The sequence below is a fragment of the Staurois parvus genome, unplaced genomic scaffold (genome assembly GCF_062004578.1).
Source record: "Staurois parvus isolate SC_StPar_1 unplaced genomic scaffold, SC_StPar_1.0 ptg002978l, whole genome shotgun sequence".
NCBI classification, from domain to species: domain Eukaryota; kingdom Metazoa; phylum Chordata; class Amphibia; order Anura; family Ranidae; genus Staurois; species Staurois parvus.
The window spans coordinates 47,514-72,598 of NW_028320774.1; the positions used below are offsets into that span (position 1 = coordinate 47,514).

Consider the following 25,085-nt stretch of genomic DNA (forward strand, 5'->3'; position numbering starts at 1 on the left):
GGAACTATGTGCTGCTGTGGGGACTATGTGCTGCTGGGGAGACTATCTGCTGCTGGGGAGAATATCTGCTGCTGTGGGGACTATGTGCTGCTGCTGTGGGGACTATGTGCTGCTGCTGTGGGGACTATGTGCTGCTGCTGGGGACACTGACCATCCAGCCATCTAGGAGCTTTATTACTGCCTGAAGGCTTGACTGGACGTTGGGCCCCAACAATACAAATGGGCCCCAACATTATCCGGCTGAAGAGTTCAGACGAAAGACCGTCCCTTTACAGGCGCTGCACTGACCTCCACCTATTGCCTATGAGGAGTCATTGCCCCATATCCTGCCATTCCCCTAGAGGGCGCTCCAGACTAGTTCCAGTATTATCAGTCACAGGTCAGTCCTGGTGATCACTCTCTACAGGCGTCTTCTGAGAGTCGCTGGCAGTGACTTTCCTCCGGGTGTGTCAGAGGGAAGGAGGGTTGCAGAACAGAGAACCCAAATTACTGAGCGGCTCCTATGGGGGAAGAGCTACAAATGGAATCTAGCAACCCTCATACATGTGAGTTGCAGTGTAGCGTGTTCCCATGTACGTTCCCATGTGCGTTCCCATGTACGTTCCCATGTACGTTCCCATGTACGTTCTCATATGCGTTCCCATGTGCGTTCCCATGTACGTTTCCATGTGCGTTTTCATGTGCTTTCCCATGTGCGTTCTCATATGCGTTCCCATGTGCGTTCCCATGTGCGTTCTCATGTGCGTTCCCATGTGCGTTCCCATGTACGTTCCCATGTACGTTCCCATGTACGTTCTCATGTGCGTTCCCATGTACGTTCCCATGTACGTTCCCATGTGCATTCCCATGTGCGTTCCCATGTACGTTCCCATGTACGTTCCCATGTACGTCTCATGTGCGTTCCCATGTACGTTCCCATGTGCGTTTTCATGTGCTTTCCCATGTGCTTTCCCATGTGCGTTCTCATATGCGTTCCCATGTGCGTTCCCATGTGCGTTCTCATGTGCGTTCCCATGTGCGTTCTCATGTGCGTTCCCATGTGCGTTCTCATGTGCGTTCCCATGTGCGTTCCCATGTGCGTTTTCATGTGCGTTCCCATGTACGTTCCCATGTGTGTTCCCATGTGCGTCCCCATGTGCGTCCCCATGTGTGTTCCCAAATGTCTGTCAGAGCATTGTACTCTGTGCTTTGTGATGTATGTAGAATGGCATGTATGCAGTATATGTAGCTGGCCACGCATCGGCACTACACGCCACAGAGCACATACTTTGCATGGCAGTGCATTGCTGGAAATGCTCCAGATGTGATTTGTAAAGCGTTGAGCTGCACTGACAACCTGCTGAGAATGCCGGAGCTGCGCTGACAACCTGCTGGGAATGCCGGAGCTGCGCTGACAACCTGCTGGGAATGCCGGAGCTGCGCTGACAACCTGCTGAGAATGCCGGAGCTGCGCTGACAACCTGCTGGGAATGCCGGAGCTGCGCTGACAACCTGCTGGGAATGCCGGAGCTGCGCTGACAACCTGCTGAGAATGCCGGAGCTGCGCTGACAACCTGCTGAGAATGCCGGAGCTGCGCTGACAACCTGCTGGGAATGCCGGAGCTGCGCTGACAACCTGCTGGGAATGCCGGAGCTGCGCTGACAACCTGCTGGGAATGCCGGAGCTGCGCTGACAACCTGCTGGGAATGCCGGAGCTGCGCTGACAACCTGCTGAGAATGCCGGAGCTGCGCTGACAACCTGCTGAGAATGCCGGAGCTGCGCTGACAACCTGCTGAGAATGCCGGAGCTGCTGTATTGCAGTTCACATTACGGTGCATTGTGCTAAACCAACCTGTTCACACAGAACAGGACAGCATGGCGGTATGAAGACATGTTAATGTGCCACTGAACACAAATGACCAATCACTGCACAGCATGCGTGTGCTTCCAATGTAATCACTGGGGCTACAGTCACAGGGGAACTCCACATAATGGGCACAGGGATGGTGGGAACCCCTCATAATGGGCACAGCAGGTGTACAGACCCGGGAATTCAGCACAGGGATGGTGGGAACCCCTCATAATGGGTACAGCGGGTGTACAGACCCGGGAAATCAACACAGGAATAGTGGGAATTTCTTCCTGTCTGTTAAAACATTGCAGCAGCAAAAATCTGACAGGGGTTCTAATCCTTCCAAAGTTTATCCAATGTTTAAAAAGTTGACTGTATATAGAAATTAGAAATTAAATCCTCCCCTTCAGTCTTGCACAGGTGTACTGGCTCCTCCCCTTCAGTCTTGCACAGGTGTACTGGCTCCTCCCCTTCAGTCCTGCACAGGTGTACCGGCTCCTCCCCTTCAACCTTGCACAGGTGTACCGGCTCCTCCCCTTCAGTCTTGCACTGGTGTACCGGCTCCTCCCCTTCAGTCTTGCACTGGTATACCGGCTCCTCCCCTCCAGACTTGCACAGGTGTACCGGCTCCTCCCCTTCTGACTTGCACAGGTGTACCAGCTCCTCCCCTCCAGACTTGCACTGGTGAACTGGCTCCTCCCCTTCAGTCTTGCACTGGTATACCGGCTCCTCCCCTCCAGACTTGCACAGGTGTACCGGCTCCTCCCCTTCTGACTTGCACAGGTGTACCAGCTCCTCCCCTCCAGACTTGCACAGGTGTACTGGCTCCTCCCCTTCAGTCTTGCACAAGTGTACCGGCTCCTCCCCTCCAGACTTGCACAGGTGTACCGGCTCCTCCCCTCCAGTCTTGTTCAGGTGTACTGGCTCCTCCCCTTCAGCCTTGTACAGGTGTGCTGGCTCCTCCCCTCCAGTCTTGCACAGGTGTACCGACTCCTCCCCTTCAGTCTTGCACAGGTGTACCGGCTCCTCCCCTCCAGACTTGCACAGGTGTACCAGCTCCTCCCCTCTAGTCTTGCACAGGTGTACCGGCTCCTCCCCTTCAGTCTTGCACAGGTGTACTGGCTCCTCCCCTCTAGTCTTGCATAGGTGTACCGGCTCCTCCCCTTCAGTTTTGTACAGGTGTACCGGCTCCACCCCTTCAGTTTTGCACAGGTGTACCGGCTCCTCCCCTCCAGACTTGCACAGGTGTACCGGCTCCTCCTCTTCAGTCTTGTACAGGTGTACCGGCTCCTCCTCTTCAGCCTGGCACAGGTGTACCGGCTCCTCCCCTTCAGTCTTGCACAGGTGTCCTGGCTCCTCCCCTCCAGACTTGCACAGGTGTACAGGCTCCTCCCCTTCAGTCTTGCACAGGTGTACCGGCTCCTCCCCTTCAGTCTTGCACAGGTGTACCGGCTCCTCCCCTTCAGTCTTGCACAGGTGTACCGGCTCCTCCCCTTCAGTCTTGCACAGGTGTACCGGCTCCTCCCCTTCAGTCTTGCACAGGTGTACCGGCTCCTCCCCTTCAGTCTTGCACAGGTGTACCGGCTCCTCCCCTGGACTCTGACCCCAGTGGGTTCCCGTGATTATTGGGAGTATCGGGAGGCTCCAGTCGTCATGCAGCAGATACATGCGAGTGATCAGCTCTGAATGCTGTTTAGGACCGCCCACTCTTCCTTCAGGCTTTCACCTGCCCATCGAGGCATTTTGATATTTGCATAACTCCTCCCACTGCTTGCATCAGGACTGAGAGCTCTTGAGAGGAGTGCTGAGGCAGGGGGCTGTGATGGTTTCAGGAAGCTATGTACAGCCCCCTGCTGGCCCCTCCCACCAGCCATGATCTGCCTGAATTGCATAGAGAAGCACAGAGACCCGATGATGACATCACTGTATGTTACATTTGGTATGTAAAGGAACTGAACATTTTTTTATGTAATTATCACTTTTATAAGAGGGGGGAGGGGAAGAGGGAGAACCAGGGAAGGCAAACTTACTGCAGATTAAATGTCAGCTTTAAAGGGGAACTCCGCTCACAAATACTTTCATTTCAATCTATTCCTCAATAACCACAAAAAATATAAAACCACTTTGTGAGCTCCAACTGCCTTTACAAAGTCAGATATTACCCTGTAAACTTAGCAGTGACATCATCACTGTACTGCCTGTGCAGAAACTAGAGCTATGGGAGGTGCCCAGAAGACTCCACCCACCACAGAACACTACAGGAGGGGGTGGAGACAAGACCAGTCCCCCTGCACAAGGAGAGAGGGCAGCAGTGAGCGGTCTTTATTCCAGGAAGTCTCACCCTGGATGACGGCTCAAATCTGGGAGAAGGTTCTAGAAGAATGTACACGCTGTCCAATGGCTCGGTAACACAAATTGCTAATCAGCCAATCACACGGCAGCAACTCAGTTTCGGCATCTAGACGCGGTGAAGACGACTTGCTGAAGTTCAAACCGAGCATCAGAATGGGGAGGAAAGGGGATTGAAGTGACTGAACGTGGCGTGTTTGTTGGTGCCAGACGGGCTGGTCTGAGGATTTCTATAACTGCCGATATGGGATTTTCCTGCACAGCCATCTCCAGGATTTATAGAGAATGGTCCGAAAAGGAGAAAATATCCATTGAGTGGCAGTTGTGTGGAGGAAAATGCCTTGTTGAGGTCAGAGGTCAGAGGAGGATGGGCAGACTGGTTCCAGGTGATAGGCAACAGGAACTCCAATAACCCCTCGTTACACCCAAGGTATGCAGAATACCATCTCTGAACACACAACACGGCCACCCTTGCAGATGGGCTACAGCAGCAGAAGACCACATCGGGTGCCACTCCTGTCAGCTGAGACCACACCGGGTGCCACTCCTGTCAGCAGAAGACCACATCGGGTGCCACTCCTATCAGCTGAGACCACATCGGGTGCCACTCCTGTCAGCTGAGACCACATCGGGTGCCACTCCTGTCAGCAGAGACCACACCGGGTGCCACTCCTGTCAGCAGAGACCACACCGGGTGCCACTCCTGTCAGCAGAAGACCACATCGGGTGCCACTCCTATCAGCTGAGACCTCATCGGGTGCCACTCCTGTCAGCAGAAGACCACATCAGGTGCCACTCGTGTCAGCAAAAGACCACGCCGGGTAGCGAGCTGTACCTAATATAGTGGCCGGGGGGTGTACACGAGCGAAGGATTTATTATCCCGGGGTTCAGGTTTACCTCTTCAGCATAAAGCAAGATGTTCCCGTTCGCTTTGGTTGGAGTGGCCCTTTAAGCCCCGACACTCGCGGTGTGAAGTGCGGCTCCGGGAGCTATAAATAGCGGGAGGCTTTGTGGCGACTAATCCGGGATATTAATCCGAGTGGAATGTGTGACGTCAGGAAGGAATATGTCCATAGAATACCATGATATATAGGACACGCGGTGCGCAGGGAGTGACGGCAACCGGAGATGTGTTACCCATGGCAACCGCATGCGGCTGCAGCCATAGGCAGGATATTGTTCAGCGCAGCGGCTTCCATTGCAGACACCGCATCGGCCCACACTGTGCGGAACTGAATTTTATTTATGTCACCGCTGAAACGTATTTATTTCCGGTCCTTCTATATCGCCATCAATGTACGCAGCACTTTACATATATATTGTACATTCACATCAGGCCCCGCCCCCGAGGAGCGTACAATCTCAGGTCCCTAACTCACATTCATACATACACATACTAGGGACAATGCAGACAGGAGCCAATTCACCTCCCAGCATGTCTTTGGAGTGTGGGAGGAAACCGGAGGAAACCCACGCAGGCACAGGGAGAACATGCAAACTCCTGGCAGGTGGTGCTGTGGTTGGGATCCAAACCAACGACCCGAGTACTGCCAGGAGGGAGGGCTGAGGTTCTGTGAAGGAAAGGAACAGTGTAACTGACAGACATCACCCCCATGTGTCCCTGTGCGCCCCAACGCCTGTGCATGGAGTGCTGCTCATGGGTGTAAAGGAGCCCTAAATCCTCCCTCCACCCCCCCCTCCAGTCTTATATCCTCCCTCCATCCCCCCTTCAATCTTATCTCCCCTCCATCCCCCCCTTCAGTCTTCTATCCTCCCTCCTTCCCCCCTTCAGTCTTATCTCCCCTCCATCCCCCCCTTCAGTCTTCTATCCTCCCTCCATCCCCCCCTTCAGTCTTCTATCCCCCCTCCATCCCCCTTCAGTCTTCTATCCCCCCTCCATCCCCCCTTCAATCTTATCTCCCCTCCATCCCCCCCTCCAGTCTTCTATCCCCCTCCATCCCCCCTTCAGTCTTATCTCCCCTCCACCCCCCCCTCCAGTCTTCTATCCTCCCTCCATCCCCCCTTCAGTCTTATCTCCCCTCCATCCCCCCCTTCAGTCTTCTATCCCCCTCCATCCCCCCTTCAGTCTTATCTCCCCTCAATCCCCCCCTTCAGTCTTCTATCCTCCCTCCATCCCCCCTCAGTCTTGCACAGGTGTACTGGCTCCTCCCCTTCAGTCTTGCACAGATGTCCTGGCTCCTCCCCTTCAGTCTTGCACAGGTGTGCCAGCTCCTCCCCTCCAGTCTTGCACAGGTGTACTGGCTCCTCCCCTTCAGTCTTGCACAGGTGTGCCAGCTCCTCCCCTCCAGTCTTGCACAGGTGTACCGGCTCCTCCCCCCTCAGTCTTGCACAGGTGTACCGGCTCCTCCCCTTCAGTCTTGCACAGGTGTACCGGCTCCTCCCCTCCAGTCTTGCACAGGTGTACCGGCTCCTCCCCTCCAGTCTTGCACAGGTGTACTGGCTCCTCCCCCCTCAGTCTTGCACAGGTGTACCGGCTCCTCCCCCCTCAGTCTTGCACAGGTGTACCTGCTCCTCCCCTCCAGTCTTGCACAGGTGTACCGGCTCCTCCCCTCCAGTCTTGCACAGGTGTACCGGCTCCTCCCCTCCAGTCTTGCACAGGTGTACCGGCTCCTCCCCCCTCAGTCTTGCACAGGTGTACCGGCTCCTCCCCTACAGTCTTGCACAGGTGTACCAGCTCCTCCCCCAGACTGGAATGGCTTTCTCTGATGTTACTGCACACTGGGAGCTTCTCACAATGTGCATTAGAAGCCGCAGCCAGATAGAGCTCCGCCTCATTTCCTGGCTGGAGGACATCCAGCATCATCTAGCGCTTTTCTCTCCAGCCTGACTGTCCCACCCCCTTTTATTCATTGGATTTTAGTTCTTTCAGTCATGGATGTGGGTGTTACCTATGCACATACACCCTGCCTTGAACTCCTCCAGACTGACACCCACCCATCAAGGCATTTGGATATTTGCATAACTCCTCCCAAGAGGCTACCCACTGGTTACATCAGGACTGAGGGCCCCTGAGAGGAGTATTGAGGCCGGGGGGGGGGGGGGCCTGTAATGTTTTCAGGAAGCTATGTACAGCCACCTGCCAGCCCCTCCCACCATCCATGATCTACCTGGATTGCATAGAGAAGCACAAAGACCCAGTGATGACATCACCAGTTATACAATAGACTTCATATTTGAAGAACTCTTATTTTAGTGTCGGAAGAAGATAAGGGGACTTCTATGTTGTGCAGCACAAATGTGGGCGCTGGCCTGGTCCCCCTTCTCTGCGCCCCCACATCTGGCCCCCTGGATGGTTTCTGCTCTCTTGGGTACTCATAGGAGGCCCGCTCTGTGATTGGAGGGCTCATGACTGTCTGGTGCGTAATGTCATATTAAGTCTATTTATCTCTTTTAGATACACAATCAGCCCGAGGAAGCGACGGCCAATTCTCCAGCATCAGAATGCCCCTCACCCCCTCCGCCCCCCCGTAGGATCATCCTGGTGGTCTTTTCCATGCCTCATCCCTGGTTGTGTTCCTTCCGTACATGGTGGGCTCTGGGACATTCGTTGCGGGGTGGGCTCCGGGACATTCGTTGCGGGGCGGGCTCCGGGACATTCGGTACGGGGTGGGCTCCGGGACATTTGTTGCGGGTGGGCTCCGGAACATTCATTACGGGGTGGGCTCTGGGACATTCGTTGCGGGGTGGGCTCCGGAACATTCATTGGGGGGCGGGCTCCGGGACATTCAGTACGGGGTGGGCTCCGGGACATTCGTTGCGGGTGGGCTCCGGGACATTCGTTACGGGGTGGGCTCCGGGACATTCGTTGCGGGCTGGGCTTTGGGACATTCGTTGCGGGCTAGGCTCCGGGACATTCGTTGCGGGCTGGGCTCCGGGACATTCGGTACGGGGTAGGCTCTGGGACATTCGTTGCGGGGTGGGCTCTGGGACATTCGTTGCGGGGTGGGCTCTGGGACATTCGTTGCGGGGTGGGCTCCGGGACATTCGTTGGGGGGGCGGGCTCCGGGACATTCGTTGGGGGCAGGCTCCGGGACATTCATTGGGGGGTGGGCTCCGGGACATTTGGTACGGGGTGGGCTCCGGGACATTCGTTGCGGGTGGGCTCCGGGACATTCGTTGCGGGTGGGCTCCGGGACATTCGTTGCGGGTGGGTTCCGGGACATTCGTTGCGGGTGGGCTCCGGGACATTCGGTACGGGGTGGGCTCCGGGACATTCGGTACGGGGTGGGCTCCGGGACATTCGTTGCGGGTGGGCTCCGGGACATTCGTTGCGGGGTGGGTTCCGGGACATTCGTTGCGGGTGGGCTCCGGGACATTCGTTGCGGGCTGGGCTCCGGGACATTCGGTACGGGGTAGGCTCTGGGACATTCGTTGCGGGGTGGGCTCTGGGACATTCGTTGCGGGGTGGGCTCTGGGACATTCGTTGCGGGGTGGGCTCCGGGACATTCGTTGGGGGCGGGCTCCGGGACATTCGTTGGGGGCAGGCTCCGGGACATTCATTGGGGGGCGGGCTCCGGGACATTCGGTACGGGGTGGGCTCCGGGACATTCGTTGCGGGTGGGCTCCGGGACATTCGTTGCGGGTGGGCTCCGGGACATTCGTTGCGGGTGGGCTCCGGGACATTCGTTGCGGGTGGGTTCCGGGACATTCGTTGCGGGTGGGCTCCGGGACATTCGGTACGGGGTGGGCTCCGGGACATTCGTTGCGGGGTGGGCTCCGGGACATTCGTTGCGGGTGGGCTCCGGGACATTCGTTGCGGGGTGGGTTCCGGGACATTCGTTGCGGGTGGGCTCCGGGACATTCGTTGCGGGTGGGCTCCGGGACATTCGTTGCGGGTGGGTTCCGGGACATTCGTTGCGGGTGGGCTCCGGGACATTCGTTGCGGGGTGGGCTCCGGGACATTCGTTGCGGGTGGGCTCCGGGACATTCGTTGCGGGTGGGTTCCGGGACATTCGTTGCGGGGATATTACCAAATAGACAGATAATATGAAGCAAAGTGAGTGCTGGTAGTAAAAGCACTGCAGATGATCACAACCACCAGGGATACAGCTAAAACGAACTCCTACAGAATGGATGAACTATAAACTACGGCTGACAGACACAGCGCCATATTCTGTCCAGAGGAGGGAATTCTGTACCTGGAAGGAACCTGTATCCTGGCTGATCCAAACCTAAGGAGGCCCTGTTAGCCCAGCAGATCGACTGATGACACCTCTTCCCGGAGGATAACGACATCTGTGGGATTTGATACACACATGTGCATTTCCTATGCGCGGTCGGTGAGTGCGCATTTCCGCCATTTTCCGGATCTGTTATAAGCTGTGTTCACCACATTCATGAATTGATCGCAGGATTTTATGAACATTCATCTTTGATTGAACAATTTAGATCGAATTTTATATCGTGTTATATAGCGCTGCACTTTACCCATTTATATTACCAAATAGGATTTTAATACTGCGGAGTAAATGTGACAGACCGCGATATCGATTTCATGTATTCCTGTATCTGGTCTTTGTGCCGATAAAGTCCATTTGTAGCATTTGTTTCTATTGATTATACAACACAAACACCATCATACATGTATACTATGGAGTCTAGCGCCCCCTATGGCTGCACTGAGTGTATTGGACGCTGTGAGGGAGGCGGCTTTGTTTCTATTGATTATACAACACAAACACCATCATACATGTATACTATGGAGTCTAGCGCCCCCTATGGCTGCACTGAGTGTATTGGACGCTGTGAGGGAGGCGGCTTTGTTTCTATTGATTATACAACACAAACACCATCATACATGTATACTATGGAGTCTAGCGCCCCCTATGGCTGCACTGAGTGTATTGGACGCTGTGAGGGAGGCGGCTTTGTTTCTATTGATTATACAACACAAACACCATCATACATGTATACTATGGAGTCTAGCGCCCCCTATGGCTGCACTGAGTGTATTGGACGCTGTGAGGGAGGCGGCTTTGTTTCTATTGATTATACAACACAAACACCATCATACATGTATACTATGGAGTCTAGCGCCCCCTATGGCTGCACTGAGTGTATTGGACGCTGTGAGGGAGGCGGCTTTGTTTCTATTGATTATACAACACAAACACCATCATACATGTATACTATGGAGTCTAGCGCCCCCTATGGCTGCACTGAGTGTATTGGACGCTGTGAGGGAGGCGGCTTTGTTTCTATTGATTATACAACACAAACACCATCATACATGTATACTATGGAGTCTAGCGCCCCCTATGGCTGCACTGAGTGTATTGGACGCTGTGAGGGAGGCGGCTTTGTTTCTATTGATTATACAACACAAACACCATCATACATGTATACTATGGAGTCTAGCGCCCCCTATGGCTGCACTGAGTGTATTGGACGCTGTGAGGGAGGCGGCTTTGTTTCTATTGGTATAATTCCGTTTGTTCCCGAGGCGCGGGGCTCACAAGTCATTTTTACCTCTTAGTGTAGCTCCGGATCCGGCTTGGATTGGTGGCGCTGTTGAGAGTAAAACCTATTCATGTTAATGCTGGCTGTAGCTCCTCCCTTCTCAGGACTAATTTATGGGCGTCCCTGCGGGGGAAGGTACAGCCAACGCCGAGTCCCCGCCCCCGCTGTTCGTTTATAACATTAGCGCTCCTCAGTGTCTTCAGAATGGTAAAAAGCTGACTGAGCAGTGCGGCTGTGTGTGTGATCCATCAGCCGGGCAGAGTACAAGAAGCTGCAGAGAGACCACACAGAGCCGCAGCGTATACTATTCTCAATGGACAGCGATGGGCCCCAGAGGGACACAGTGCACCGGAGGGGAAAGGTGATGTGTTTTCACATGGCGCCTCCTGTCCCCCCTCGCTCCCCCCAGAGTTGGCGCGCTCCTGGCAGCGCTGAGTAGTCGAGTACTTTGCCTGCCTTGCAGCAAGTGGTGAAAAGCTGCGACTGTATGAGCCGCAGTGACAGCGCTGCAGCTGGAGACGTCAGTCTGGCCAGGGACAAACAGCGCTGCCTCTTCGTTCATCACATTCAGATTGTGCAGCCCTGCGGGGCAGATAGATCCAACAGTGCAGCAATGGTCTCCAGAGCGCCCCCTACTGCTGTGAATCAGTAAGCGGTCTCTTTTCTAGCAGTGTTCAGGCACTAGGGGGGAACTGTCCAACCATGCTGCTTAGGAACGGCAGGACAGGCCTACATGGACTTGGTCCTCTAAGGCGGGGGGGGGGGGGGGTGGGCTCCAAACTATTCCGTACGAGGACCACCTTGCGGATTCTACAAACATTTGTGAGCTGAAAATAATCTGACTCCCCCCTCCCCCTATATCCAGGAGTCCCCTTATATCTCAGCATTCCTATCAGAGCCCCTCGCTTTTCATCCAGGAGTGCCTATCAAAGCCCCCCCTTTCATCACAAAGTACCTATCAGAGCCCCCCACCTTTCATCCAGGAGTACCTATCGGAGCCCCTTTTATTCATGAGTGCCTATCAGAGCCCCCCTTTCATCCAGGAGTACCTATCGGAGCCCCTTTTATTCATGAGTGCCTATCAGAGCCCCCCCTTTCATCCAGGAGTGCCTATCGGAGCCCCCCTTTTATTCATGAGTGCCTATCAGAGCCCCCTCCCTTTCATTCATGAGTGCCTATCAGAGCCCCCCTTCATCCAGGAGTGCCTATCAGAGCCCCCATTTCATCCAGGAGTACCTATCGGAGCCCCCCTTTTATTCATGAGTGCCTATCAGAGCCCCCTCCCTTTCATTCATGAGTGCCTATCAGAGCCCCCCCCTTTCATCCAGGAATGCCTATCAGATCCCCTGCCCCCCCTTATATCCAAGAGTGCCTATCAGATCCCCAGCCTTACATCCTGGAGTACCTATTAGAGTCCCCCCTTTCATCTAGGAGTACCTATCAGATTCCCCCCCTTACATCCAGGAATGCCTATCAGATTCCCCCCCCCCCTTACATCCAGGAGTGCCTATCAGATCCCCCTCCCTTACATCCTGGAGTACCTATTAGAGCCCCCCCTTTCATCTAGGAGTACCTATCAGATTCTCCCCCCCCTTACATCCAGGAGTGCCTATCAGGCAGATGGGGGGGGGGGGCAGTGGATGCACCAGTCTCCACAGGGCATCCAGTGGGGGGGGGGGGGGATTTTATAGTCACTTGCAGTGGGTCAGATACCATCCTATAGTGGGCCGGCTGTGGCCCGTGGGCCAGTTTGGAGAACCCTGCCCCAAGGGGTTACATTTTTTGAGTTCTCCTTGAACCTGCGGCGGTGCGGATTGTGGCCAATCAAACACAAACGCCATATACTTCATAACAAACGGGATTTATTCCATAGATTCCAATGTAAACAATTCAAGACTTTTCTGAACAATCAGATACAATAAAGTTTTGCTGAATTCTCTCCCATTGAAGGTACAAAGCGGCCAAGCCTGGGCGGCGGGCGATGACGGGACTCCGGGTCCATCTGCCTTCAGGTTCCCTTCCATGCAAACGTAAGAGTACAATAAAAGACTTTACATGCGCATTGCACCTTCAGAATACAAATTTACAAGATCACAGGAGTAAAAAACAAAACAAACATAAAGCCGGGCTCCTCCCACATTCCGGAAACCATTACAGCGAAAGCTTGGTGCGTATTGGCGAGAAGAATCACCGAAAGCGACATTCCTCCAATGAAGGGTCAGGCCAACCAAATCCAATTCTTCAGTTGTGGGTGCAGGCGGGCACGCCGAATCTCCTCCACCATTCAGACAGTTGTCAGCACTCCTGGCTCCACCCACCGACTGCGATTATTCAGTATGTGGGTGGAGCCAGGCCCCGCAGTGGGGATATCTTACCACTGGACTACAGGAACCCTACACACCAGTTTGGAGCGGACCGGCCCCCCCAGAGCCTCATTCCTTCATCAGGTTATTGCAATTAGCTTCATGATACCGGAGTACACGGAAGGCACTTGGCTGAATTCTCAGGACACGCCTTCATTCAAAAGTCTTAATCAGCCGCTGAGGTCGGCATTGAACGTCTTTACATAGAAGATCAGAATCAGTAGCGGGGCTCAAACAGACAACACTGACGTAACCCATAGCAACGGGACACAATTCCAAGTTGTTGTAGGTGATATCTGGGCAGATCCTGGCAGGCGAAGGCCTCGTTCCCATTACAAATCCGTCCCCAGGTGAGGGTCAGGTTTACCTGTACAGGTGGACTATGCATTCCCATTCAGGTCTCCCAATGTGACACCCCCCGCGGGTAAACACGGGCGCAGACTCACACACCCCGGGTGAATGAGGACTGAGTGACCCACATGATTCTCTTACCATCAGTTACACTCAACCAAGTACCCATGCGGAGTCTCATTCCTCCTGCTGCACAGGGAGACTAGGACTAATAATGGCTGCAGTGGGCGGAGCTGGAACCCATCCCAGATGAAAATCAGAAACCGCCCATCCAAAACAGACCAATTGGACTTTCTTATGATAGGAACAGCGCCATGTGTCCCGGGTGTGACTCCCCCACCAAGGATAGGATTGGGATGGGGGGGGGGGGGGTGTACGGCTTTCCTGGGTTAGTCCGACCACAAAAATCACACCAATAGCCGAACAGCACAAAATCCAACCAGTCTGTTCTATACTGGGCCAAGAAACCCAACAGGGGCTGCCACAGGACTAAAAGAAGGGAGTGGCCTCTCCACCATGGACAGACCCTTTAAATTGCTGAACTTTAATTGATGGGACTAATGGACGCTGTACCTCCCCAAGCCCCACCCCCCACGCCAATGTCCTAGATGCAGATGTTTAGAGGAAGCCGCTAATCACAATTCCTGCATAACAATTAGCGGGACATTTCATACCAAATGTTTTCCATCAGATGAATCCTGACCGGTCCCTTCATCTGAATCCATCATCCAGACCTCTGCGACATCTGACCGCTCCCTCTGCCTGCCCATCATCCAGACATCTGACCGCTCTCTCTGCCTGTCCATCATCCAGACCTCTGCGACATCTGACCGCTCCCTCTGCCTGTCCATCATCCAGACCTCTGCGACATCTGACCGCTCCCTCTGCCTGTCCATCATCCAGACCTCTGCGACATCTGACCGCTCCCTCTGCCTGCCCATCATCCAGACCTCTGCGACATCTGACCGCTCCCTCTGCCTGCCCATCATCCAGACCTCTGCGACATCTGACCGCTCCCTCTGCCTGTCCATCATCCAGACCTCTGCGACATCTGACCGCTCCCTCTGCCTGCCCATCATCCAGACCTCTGCGACATCTGACCGCTCCCTCTGCCTGTCCATCATCCAGACCTCTGCGACATCTGACCGCTCCCTCTGCCTGCCCATCATCCAGACCTCTGCGACATCTGACCGCTCTCTCTGCCTGCCCATCATCCAGACCTCTGCGACTTCTGACCGCTCCCTCTGCCTGTCCATCAGCCAGACCTCTGCGACTTCTGACCGCTCCCTCTGCCTGTCCATCATCCAGACCTCTGCGACATCTGACCGCTCCCTCTGCCTGTCCATCATCCAGACCTCTGCGACATCTGACCGCTCCCTCTGCCTGTCCATCATCCAGACCTCTGCGCCATCTGACCGCTCCCTCTGCCTGTCCATCATCCAGATCTCTGCGACATCTGACCGCTCCCTCTGCCTGTCCATCATCCAGACCTCTGCGACATCTGACCGCTCCCTCTGCCTGTCCATCATCCAGACCTCTGCGACATCTGACCGCTCCCTCTGCCTGCCCATCATCCAGACCTCTGCGACATCTGACCGCTCTCTCTGCCTGCCCATCATCCAGACCTCTGCGACTTCTGACCGCTCCCTCTGCCTGTCCATCAGCCAGACCTCTGCGACTTCTGACCGCTCCCTCTGCCTGTCCATCATCCAGACCTCTGCGACATCTGACCGCTCCCTCTGCCTGTCCATCATCCAGACCTCTGCGCCATCTGACCGCTCCCTCTGCCTGTCCATCATCCAGATCTCTGCGACATCTGACCGCTCCCTCTGCCTGTCCATCATCCAGACCTCTGCGACATTTGACCGCTCCCTCTGCCTGTCCATCATCCAGACCTCTGCGACATCTGACCGCTCCCTCTGCCTGTCCATCATCCAGACCTCTGCGACATCTGACCGCTCCCTCTGCCTGTCCATCATCCAGACCTCTGCGACATCTGACCGCTCCCTCTGCCTGCCCATCATCCAGACCTCTGCGACATCTGACCGCTCCCTCTGCCTGTCCATCATCCAGACCTCTGCGACATCTGACCGCTCCCTCTGCCTGCCCATCATCCAGACCTCTGCGGCATAAGTCCGCTCCCTCTGCCTGCCCATCATCCAGACCTCTGCGACATCTGACCGCTCCCTCTGCCTGTCCATCATCCAGACCTCTGCGACATCTGACCGCTCCCTCTGCCTGCCCATCATCCAGACCTCTGCGGCATAAGACCGCTCCCTCTGCCTGCCCATCATCCAGACCTCTGCGACATCTGACCGCTCCCTCTGCCTGTCCATCATCCAGACCTCTGCGGCATCTGACCGCTCCCTCTGCCTGTCCATCATCCAGACCTCTGCGACATCTGACCGCTCCCTCTGCCTGTCCATCATCCAGACCTCTGCGACATCTGAACGCTCCCTCTGCCTGTCCATCATCCAGACCTCTGCGACTTCTGACCGCTCCCTCTGCCTGTCCATCATCCAGACCTCTGCGACTTCTGACCGCTCCCTCTGCCTGTCCATCATCCAGACCTCTGCGACATCTGACCGCTCTCTCTGCCTGCCCATCATCCAGACCTCTGCGACATCTGACCGCTCCCTCTGCCTGCACATCATCCAGACCTCTGCGACATATGACCGCTCCCTCTGCCTGTCCATCATCCAGACCTCTGCGACATCTGACCGCTCCCTCTGCCTGCCCATCATCCAGACCTCTGCGACATCTGACCGCTCCCTCTGCCTGCCCATCATCCAGACCTCTGCGACATCTGACCGCTCCCTCTGCCTGCCCATCAGCCAGACCTCTGCGACTTCTGACCGCTCCCTCTGCCTGTCCATCATCCAGACCTCTGCGACATCTGACCGCTCCCTCTGCCTGTCCATCATCCAGACCTCTGCGACATCTGACCGCTCCCTCTGCCTGCCCATCATCCAGACCTCTGCGACATCTGACCAGTCCCTCTGCCTGCCCATCATCCAGACCTCTGCGACATCTGACCGCTCCCTCTACATGTCCATCATCCAGACCTCCGTGACATCTGACCCGTCCCTCTACATGTCCATCATCCAGACCTCCGTGACATCTGACCCGTCCCTCCCTTTGTCCATCATCCAGACCTCTGTGACATCTGACCAGTCCCTCTACATGTCCATCATCCAGACCTCTGTGACATCTGACCAGTCCCTCCCTTTGTCCATCATCCATCACCCAGACACTTCCAATATCTCAACCAATTGATTGAAAGGCTCCCATAACATTAAGGCAAACTCCTCCCCAGTCTGACGTCCTTAAAGGAGAGCTCCAGAGCAAACAGAAACTTGCCACGCCCCTTGTACATGATTGGTCCTGTACAATATGAACCAATTATTTGTTTATTTGGGAGTTGCTGAGAACTGAATGGAACATTCACCTCCTTCTAGTGTTCAGGTTTCCATTCCACAGAATATTTGAGGCCAGTGCACCATGGATGAGGATCACCCCGCCCACATCACATTCACTGCGCAGACCCTTCACACCACATGTCTGATGACGGGGGTCCTATGAGGTTCTTCATGGGTCATGTGATCACCTGGACTATATGATGTGGATGTTGTTCTGGAGACGTTCTCTGCTTTGTGGCGGCACCTTTATTTGTAGAACACCAACTGAACAAACTCTTCCCTCCGATGCCGTTTACATCTCTGATTGAGTACCATATGGAGTGAAATGCGTTAGCAGGAAGTGTTTGGTTGGCGCGATACAAATGAAGCCGGATGAGAACCCAAGCGTGGAGTGCTGGTAATCGCTGCATTTGTGAATCATCATCCAGAAGGAGCCATGGAGGGCAGACACCCATTGTGATGGCAGAGCTGTACCGAGCGTCCCCGGAGGGGGGGTTGGGGGAGGGGTTACATCTGTAATTTTGTGTCTCTACTCTCAATTACTGACATCCTGGGAACTGATAGGAGGTTTACTGGTCCCACCCACAAAATGGCTGCCCCCCCCCCAGTGAGGGTGATGTCAGATGTGTGCTAATTGCAGCACATCAATTTTTTTTTTTGCGCAGGATCTGTCAAGATGGTGCCACGTGACCTTCGCACAGACACCGCGAGGTAAGTCTCAGTATAGCGACTTTCTCACCTTGGATGAAGAATGTTCTGCAATGTTAGCAAATTCTTAAGGCATGTTAAGTGCTTTGACAATACATTCCGATAGGCGGGACATTAGTCATGTGCAATATCTTATATGGGGTTAAAAAAAAAGCACCTGTCTGACCCGCCCCAAAGATGACCCCACCCCAGAGGGGACAGTCTGACCCGCCCCAAAGATGACCCCACCCCAGAGGGGACATTCCACTTCAACTGTTACCATTAGCACCCAGTGAAAAAAAAGGATCATTAAAAAAACATTATTGCAATTTATACAGCCACCCCCAAGCGGTACACACAAATGTTTGGAAATACATTCCGTGGAAATAAAACATTCACAATGCCCAGATATCCGAATATTAATATGATCTGCAATGTGGATATGACTGACCGAGAACGAGCAAATACACTACAAGCCGGAACTTATACAGAACACCAACAGAACATTCACATAGACCGTTTGATGAATGGGTTACCAATGGGATCTTCCCATCTTGGACTGAATACTGTCTACGGTGACGGATAAGAGGTGAGATGGCCAGGAAAGGCCAGGAAAGGCGTACATTATATAATAGAAGACGTGGCGTCTAGATAGAAGACCTTCATGCTTATCGAGTTATGGTGTCATGAGTGTAAGTGTACACCAGTGGTGAGCCAACCACCAGGATTTGGGGTTCCTAGATGCGGGTCGGCACCCCCAGGACATCAACTTTGTTTTCTAATTTTACGTATAAGTAACAGAAAAAAGAAATCAGGTTTTAGTGTTATTCCTCCTCCAACTAAGTGAATTGATGATTCTTTGAGATCCAATGAAACTCTAATAAATGAATGCTGGGCACCTTCCTGACCACTGCAAGCCTGTGAACAAAGACTGCACTGAATGAGGCGGCAATACCCAACAACACAACCTAACCACTGCAGCTTCTCATTCCATTCTCTGATCCAGCGTCACAAAACTCTGCATTACGGGACAGAATAAAAGAAAACAATTAACAAAACTCTACTATGGCCACCAGCTGGGCACCACAGATATAGATTGTTCCCCTTTCGGAAATCTGAGAGGTGACGTTGGGAGGTCAGGTGACCAGTGAAGGAGGTGTTGGTTTCCTGAGATCTTTTATAAGAGGTCTCCGACACTCTCAAAGAAAACATCATACTCGAGAAGGCAAGCGGTGGTGAAGATCTTCTCCTGGAGCAATCTCCAAGGCATCTGGTGGCATCAGAGAAGGCGCCATTGCATGATACTCATGTCTTTCCCACCGGTAGAGATTAGGTGGCTGTCCTCATGTAAAAAGGTCACATTTGTGACGTGGCTGCTATGTCCACCATAGGCGTGGCTGGATGCCTGAGGAGAAAGAAGAATGACAATTGTTTGGCACCTTCATACTCTAAGACAAAACTGAGGCTGATCTAGTGCTGAGGGCTCAGATCCTGGGGCTGAGGTCCTAAGCCACGTTCCTATCAGGGATTCTATATAGGTTTGTTAAGTGAAAGGAAACTGGAACATGACGGAAATCCACTCAAAAAATATGTTGGTCAACTGACTCCTGACCAAACTGGCTCTAAAAGGTATCTATGTGAAAGAGACTGATAAACTCCTCAGGGGCAGGGCTTCCTGTGAATGCTTTCCTGACCATACGTAATGCCGCTACGTAATTGTAGAATTCTGATTACAGACTTATTTACAGGAAGTATTTGTAACGTACCCGGAACTGCGAAGAAGGATATGAAAAGAGATGAACTTTTCCAAAATCATCCCCAGTGGCCAAGAGCTTCTGATCTCCAGATCTACAGATGGCATTGAGGTCTGTTCCGTCCGAACCTTCAGGCCACACCCCTGTGGGAGGACAAAACACGGGGGTCAATGAGAAGCCTGCGGGGAGCCCCCGTTAAGTCTACCTGCAACTATGCTTGGATGGATCATCAAGACTGCTTGTGAATGATAGTTTGTTGTGTCAATTTTCCAACCGATAAAAATGTACTGTGTACCCCCTGGAGATGTTGGGGGGCTACATACGCAATCACATAAGTCAGTTTACTCACCATATGGTACTAATATGTAACCCTTTGGGAAGGCAATATTCATCCCTCCTAGATTGTAAGCTCCAAGGATCAGGGCCCTCGAACCCCTCGTGTATTGTATTGTTACTGTCTCGTCTCATGTTCTGTCCCCCCCCGCTATTGTACAGCGCTGAGCAAACCTTCTGCCGCTATAGAAATACTGTATAATAATAATAATTTCATTCAAATCACTTTTTTCAAGTTGCCTGAACAGCTACAAAAGAAGAAGAAAGAAGAACGCAGACTTACCAAAAACCTGGAATCCGAGGGTGCAGGTGTATGTGGCCCATTCTAGATCCCGAGTTGTTTCCACACTGACCACTTGCTTGCAGGCTGTTGGGATCCCTGGAAGGGTAAGCAGCGAGTGATGTGTATCTTGTATGCCAACCTATACCCAACCCATACCCAACCTATACTCAACCCATACCCAACCCATACCCAACCTATGCTTATGGCCTCAGCAATTCAAAAGGCAACTACAGTATACATAGACAGAAGCATAGAAGAGTGACGGCAGAAAAAGAGCACGTGGTGCATCCAGTCTGACCAATTGTTCCTTTCATTTATACACATTTTTGGTTCGTTTGCTTTTAGTCCGAATATAGATCTGTTTGTCCCGGGCATGTTCGAATCCATGTACTCTTGGCCGACTCCCTACCTCTGCTGGAAAGTCTAGAACAGCAGACTATTAATGGAACAGAGGATTATGGGAGAGAACGCTAGAAGTCGTGCGCTGGTGTTTACCATCTATTAATGTGAAAAGTTAACTCCAGACAGAAGAAAGGAAGAAGAGAAGTACCGCCCCCCTCCCATAGCCAGGGTTAAATGCTCCTTTAGTCGGGGGGGGGGGGGGGGATAACAATACGCTAGAATACCTCATTATCTGCTCCTCCATTCTTCCTTCCCAGCTGCATGACCGATCCCCTAAAGTTGTCTTGTTGTTCTGCTGTTCGCAGACTTTCTGATGCCATCACACACAATGCAGGACCGGCTCACCCACAACCTCGGATGGTGGAGAACAGAGAAGAGCACTGGCTAGATTTTGGTCTTCCCTGTGAATTATTTTTCTTGCGTACAATACAGGACACAGGATGAAGTGAGGGGTTGGCAATGGCAAACAAAAGGCCTACAGGTCCAGTAGTGCCGCCTAACGAACCTTACTACCAAACCTGGCACCAGCTGAGGCTTCTGGTGAACAGCGGGGACTGGATGGCACCCTTACAAACCTGAACAACAGATGCTGAAAAGCTCTGGAAGTGCTAACTGACCTTGAGAAGTGGGGACACCTCGCACCAAGGTCATAAACTTGCACAATGAACTGTCAAATCCACCTACAGATAGTGGAAGGAGAGGTAAACTGTCCCCTACAAGGACCTACAGGAATGACAGAGTTGGATTAATGAAAGGTAGATGAATATGAGATTAATGTGAAAGAAAGAAAACCACCTTGGAAGGAAGGAGGCCCTGGGACTCAAAGAAACCATGTCCCTGTGAAGCACAAGAAAGGTGTCCTTTAGGCTAAGCAACAAGCTTTCCAGTGCGATGGTAGACGGTGCGAGACGACCTCCTAACCTTCAGGAGTGTAGAGATAACCGTCATTTGGGCTAGTGTTCCTCAGGATGAAGCCAGCAACCGAGAAGGCACACAGACTTTCCCAGGGACATGATGAGGTTCAAGCACGGTGGCCATCTGGGCCAGGTTGGTGCAATGGGAGTCACCAGGCAAGGAAGAGGTTTTATGGGAGTAAAGGCATAAATCATGCTGAACTGATCCCACAGAGTCACCAGGATATCCACCGTGAAGGCTAGAGGATTCCTGGATTTGGAGACAAACCTGTCCAGGTTGAAGTTGAACCTGGAAGCCAGAAGGTCCACATCAGCAAAGGTCTAAAACACCTCACGGTGAAGAGACTACTCTGCAGAATCCGACATTAGCAACATAGGAAGTTCATCTGCCATTATTTCATGTCCTGAGTGTTCTTGGTGAATAGGGCTGGACCATGACTTTCCACCCCAGTAAGTAACAGATTTGCTTCCCGTTGAACTACTTGACTTCTGGTTCCTCCCTGATAGTTGATGCAAACCACTGCCATGGCTTTGTCCAACAGAACCCTGGTCAGATGACTCCACAGATAAGTTCAGCAGCATTGAAGGGACAGCCAAATCGCTCAGAGTTCCAGAACACTGATTAGGAGATGAGCTATCACTGGTGGCCAAGTCCCTTGACTGGGAGAGCGGCAGCATCCATCGAGAGAACCTCCCAGACCATTGTGAGGATTTGGACCGGGCTGTACCCAAGCACAGATACTACAAGGGATGAGACAGTTCCAGTGCAATATTCTGGAGATCTAGGATCCACTCAAACCTCTGCAGGGTCTGGACAGTCGAAGGGCATTGCTGTTAGAGCCTAGACAAGGTAAGGGGGAGCACCCACAGATGTATGATATGGGGGGAGGGGAGCACACGGTAAGGGGGAGCACCCACAGATGTATGATATGGGGGGAGGGGAGCACACGGTAAGGGGGAGCACCCACAGATGTATGATATGGGGGGAGGGGAGCAACAGTAAGGGTGAGCACCCACAGATGTATGATATGGGGGGAGGGGAGCACACGGTAAGGGAGAGCACCCACAGATGTATGATATGGGGGGAGGGGAGCACACGGTAAGGGGGAGCACCCACAGATGTATGATATGGGGGGAGGGGAGCACACAGTAAGGGGGAGCACCCACAGATGTATGATATGGGGGAGGGGAGCACATGGCAAGGGGGAGCACCCACAGATGTATGATATGGGGGGAGGGGAGCAGATGGTAAGGGGGAGCACCCACAGATGTATGATATGGGGGGAGGGGAGCACACGGTAAGGGGGAGCACCCACAGATGTATGATATGGGGGGAGGGGAGCACCCACAGAAAATTTCCTGATAGATCAGCAATTGGTTGGATCAGACGATGATTAGATGACGTTTATGTTGCCTACACACCCGACAACACAGGAGCACAATGACAGATCGGTGTCCCCCTAGAGCAGGAAGTCCGATATACTCACAGTACAGGATCTCATAGTCCCCAGAATTGGACATCAGATATTGGGAGTTCACAGACCAGTCCAGGTGAGTGATGAAGCTGGAGTGACCCTGGGTGGGGAAATGTCATGTTCAGTTAAAGGGGAACTCCAGCCAAAGTAAAAACTTCTTCTGCGTCTTTAACCATTAGCTGCCCGGCCAATGGCCGTTTGGCAGCTTCAGATGTGCCTCTTCATTCCGGGTGCACGCCATTTGGCGTGCTCCCGCACATGCGCAGTTTGCGCTAATGCAGAGCGGCGCAGCAGTGCGATCTGTCACCGGCCGTGCACCTCGGACACGGCCGATGACAGATCCGAGTACCGACTCCCGTTGCTGGTACCATGTGACCTGCTGTGACCAATCACAGCAGGTCACATGACAGTTGTATACAATGGATGGCTTCATTCATGATGCCATCCATTGTATACTAGTGCCTAGCTGTGAATGGTCACAGCTAATCACATGCACATGTCATGTGATTAGCTGTGACCAAATCACAGCTAAGCACAAAAAAAAAAAAAAAAAAGCTGAATGAATCGATTTCATTCAGGTAAATGCTTGCTGAGAGGAAAGTAATTCTTTGCTATAAGCAAATTGTGTAAAAAAAAAAAAAATACTGATCACTTCCCCAAAGTAGTACAGTGTTACTATGGTAACATTGTACTACTTTGGTCATAGTAAAATATGAAAAAAAAACCTAAAAAAAAATAAAAAAAAATGTAATAAAAAATTAAATATAATAAAAAAATAAAAATAAATAAAAAAAATATATATATATATTTTTTTTTCATACTGTCACCAGTCAGTGTCCCTGTTCACCGCCATGCCAGTTATATGATGACGCTGTACTGCACTGGTGACAGTATGTAAAAAAAAAAAATTGTGAAAATAATTTTTTTAATTTTTTCATTTTCCGAAAAATTATGACATAAAAATACAACTTCAAAAAACTCGCCATTCCTCTTATGAAGTACGTCGGACTGTCTGCTCTGCAAAAAGGGGTCATTTGGGGGATATCTGTACTGTTCTGACATTTGGGGGATATCTGTACCGTCCTGACATTTGGGGGGATATCTGTCCTGTCCTGACATTTGGGGGATATCTGTACTGTTCTGACATTTGGGGGATATCTGTACCGTCCTGACATTTGGGGGATATCTGTCCTGTCCTGACATTTGGGGGATATCTGTACCGTCCTGACATTTGGGGGATATCTGTCCTGTCCTGACATTTGGGGGATATCTGTCCTGTCCTGACATTTGGGGGATATCTGTACCGTCCTGACATTTGGGGGATATCTGTACTGTCCTGACATTTGGGGGATATCTGTACCGTCCTGACATTTGGGGGATATCTGTCCTGTCCTGACATTTGGGGGATATCTGTACCGTCCTGACATTTGGGGGATATCTGTACCGTCCTGACATTTGGGGGGATATCTGTCCTGTCCTGACATTTGGGGGGATATCTGTCCTGTCCTGACATTTGGGGGATATCTGTACCGTCCTGACATTTGGGGGATATCTGTCCTGTCCTGACATTTGGGGGATATCTGTACCGTCCTGACATTTGGGGGGATATCTGTACTGTCCTGACATTTGGGGGATATCTGTACTGTCCTGACATTTGGGGGATATCTGTACTGTTCTGACATTTGGGGGATATCTGTACTGTCCTGACATTTGGGGGATATCTGTACTATTCTGACATTTGGGGGATATCTGTACTGTCCTGACATTTGGGGGGATATCTGTCCTGTCCTGACATTTGGGGGATATCTGTACTGTCCTGACATTTGGGGGATATCTGTACTGTCCTGACATTTGGGGGGATATCTGTCCTGTCCTGACATTTGGGGGATATCTGTACCGTCCTGACATTTGGGGGATATCTGTACCGTCCTGACATTTGGGGGATATCTGTACCGTCCTGACATTTGGGGGATATCTGTACTGTTCTGACATTTGGGGGATATCTGTACCGTCCTGACATTTGGGGGATATCTGTACTGTCCTGACATTTGAGGGATATCTGTACTGTCCTGACATTTGGGGGATATCTGTACTGTCCTGACATTTGGGGGATATCTGTACTATTCTGACATTCTTGGACCTCAAGAAATTAGATTGGCTGTCAGTACTTCAGGATTGATCAATATTCAGATCTATCCCATAGTTTGTGAACTCTATAACTTTCCTACAAACTAAATAATACATCCTAATTTGGGTTATTTCCACCAAAGACATGGAGCAGAATACATCTCGGCCTAAATTTATGAAGAACAATTATTTATTTGTAAACTTTTATAACAGAAACAAAGAAAAATGTTTTTTTTTCTCAAAATGCTTGGTCTTTTTTTGTTAATTTAGCAAAAAATAAAAACCCCAGCGGTGATTAAATACCACCAAAAGAA

At 52.2% G+C, this 25,085-nt stretch overlaps 2 protein-coding genes across 15 annotated transcripts in view; both read right to left on the reverse strand.

Moving 5' to 3' along the window:
- Positions 1-12,505: 12,505 nt before the first annotated feature.
- Positions 12,506-16,292, reverse strand: LOC149428762 (uncharacterized). Of its 4 annotated transcripts, none has more exons than XM_089667034.1 (2): positions 14,868-16,292; positions 12,506-14,552 (listed from the first exon to the last, which is right to left on the reverse strand). In XM_089667034.1, the coding sequence occupies exons 1-2, from the start codon at positions 16,254-16,256 to the stop codon at positions 14,046-14,048; spliced, it is 1,896 nt and encodes a 631-aa protein (XP_089523160.1). In that variant the 5' UTR covers positions 16,257-16,292; the 3' UTR covers positions 12,506-14,045. The 4 variants fall into 4 exon arrangements, with proteins under 4 accessions (XP_089523160.1, XP_089523159.1, XP_089523158.1 ...); XM_089667033.1 differs by having other exon boundaries at positions 12,506-14,597; XM_089667032.1 differs by having other exon boundaries at positions 12,506-14,111; positions 14,283-16,292.
- A 453-nt stretch (positions 16,293-16,745) lies between these two features.
- LOC149428763 (echinoderm microtubule-associated protein-like 1) overlaps positions 16,746-25,085 on the reverse strand; it is a 182,217-nt gene continuing 173,877 nt past the window's right edge. For all 11 annotated transcript variants that reach the window (XM_089667022.1, XM_089667028.1, XM_089667027.1 and 8 more), the window contains 4 exons: positions 22,657-22,744; positions 19,854-19,949; positions 19,250-19,380; positions 16,746-18,888 (listed from right to left, as the gene is read on the reverse strand). In XM_089667022.1, coding sequence (XP_089523148.1) covers positions 18,763-18,888; positions 19,250-19,380; positions 19,854-19,949; positions 22,657-22,744 — 441 coding nt within the window. In that variant the 3' untranslated portion in view covers positions 16,746-18,762. The remainder of the gene's footprint in view (positions 18,889-19,249; positions 19,381-19,853; positions 19,950-22,656; positions 22,745-25,085) is intronic.

Coding starts and splice junctions, on each gene's coding strand:
- LOC149428762 (XM_089667030.1), bottom strand. CDS start 16,256: ATGATGGACAGGCAGAGGGAGCGGTCAGAAGTCGCAGAGGTCTGGCTG. Junction 14,112..14,192: donor AGCGGTCAGATGTCGCAGAG/GTCTGGATGATG, acceptor GATGTCGCAGAG/GTCTGGATGATGGATTCAGA.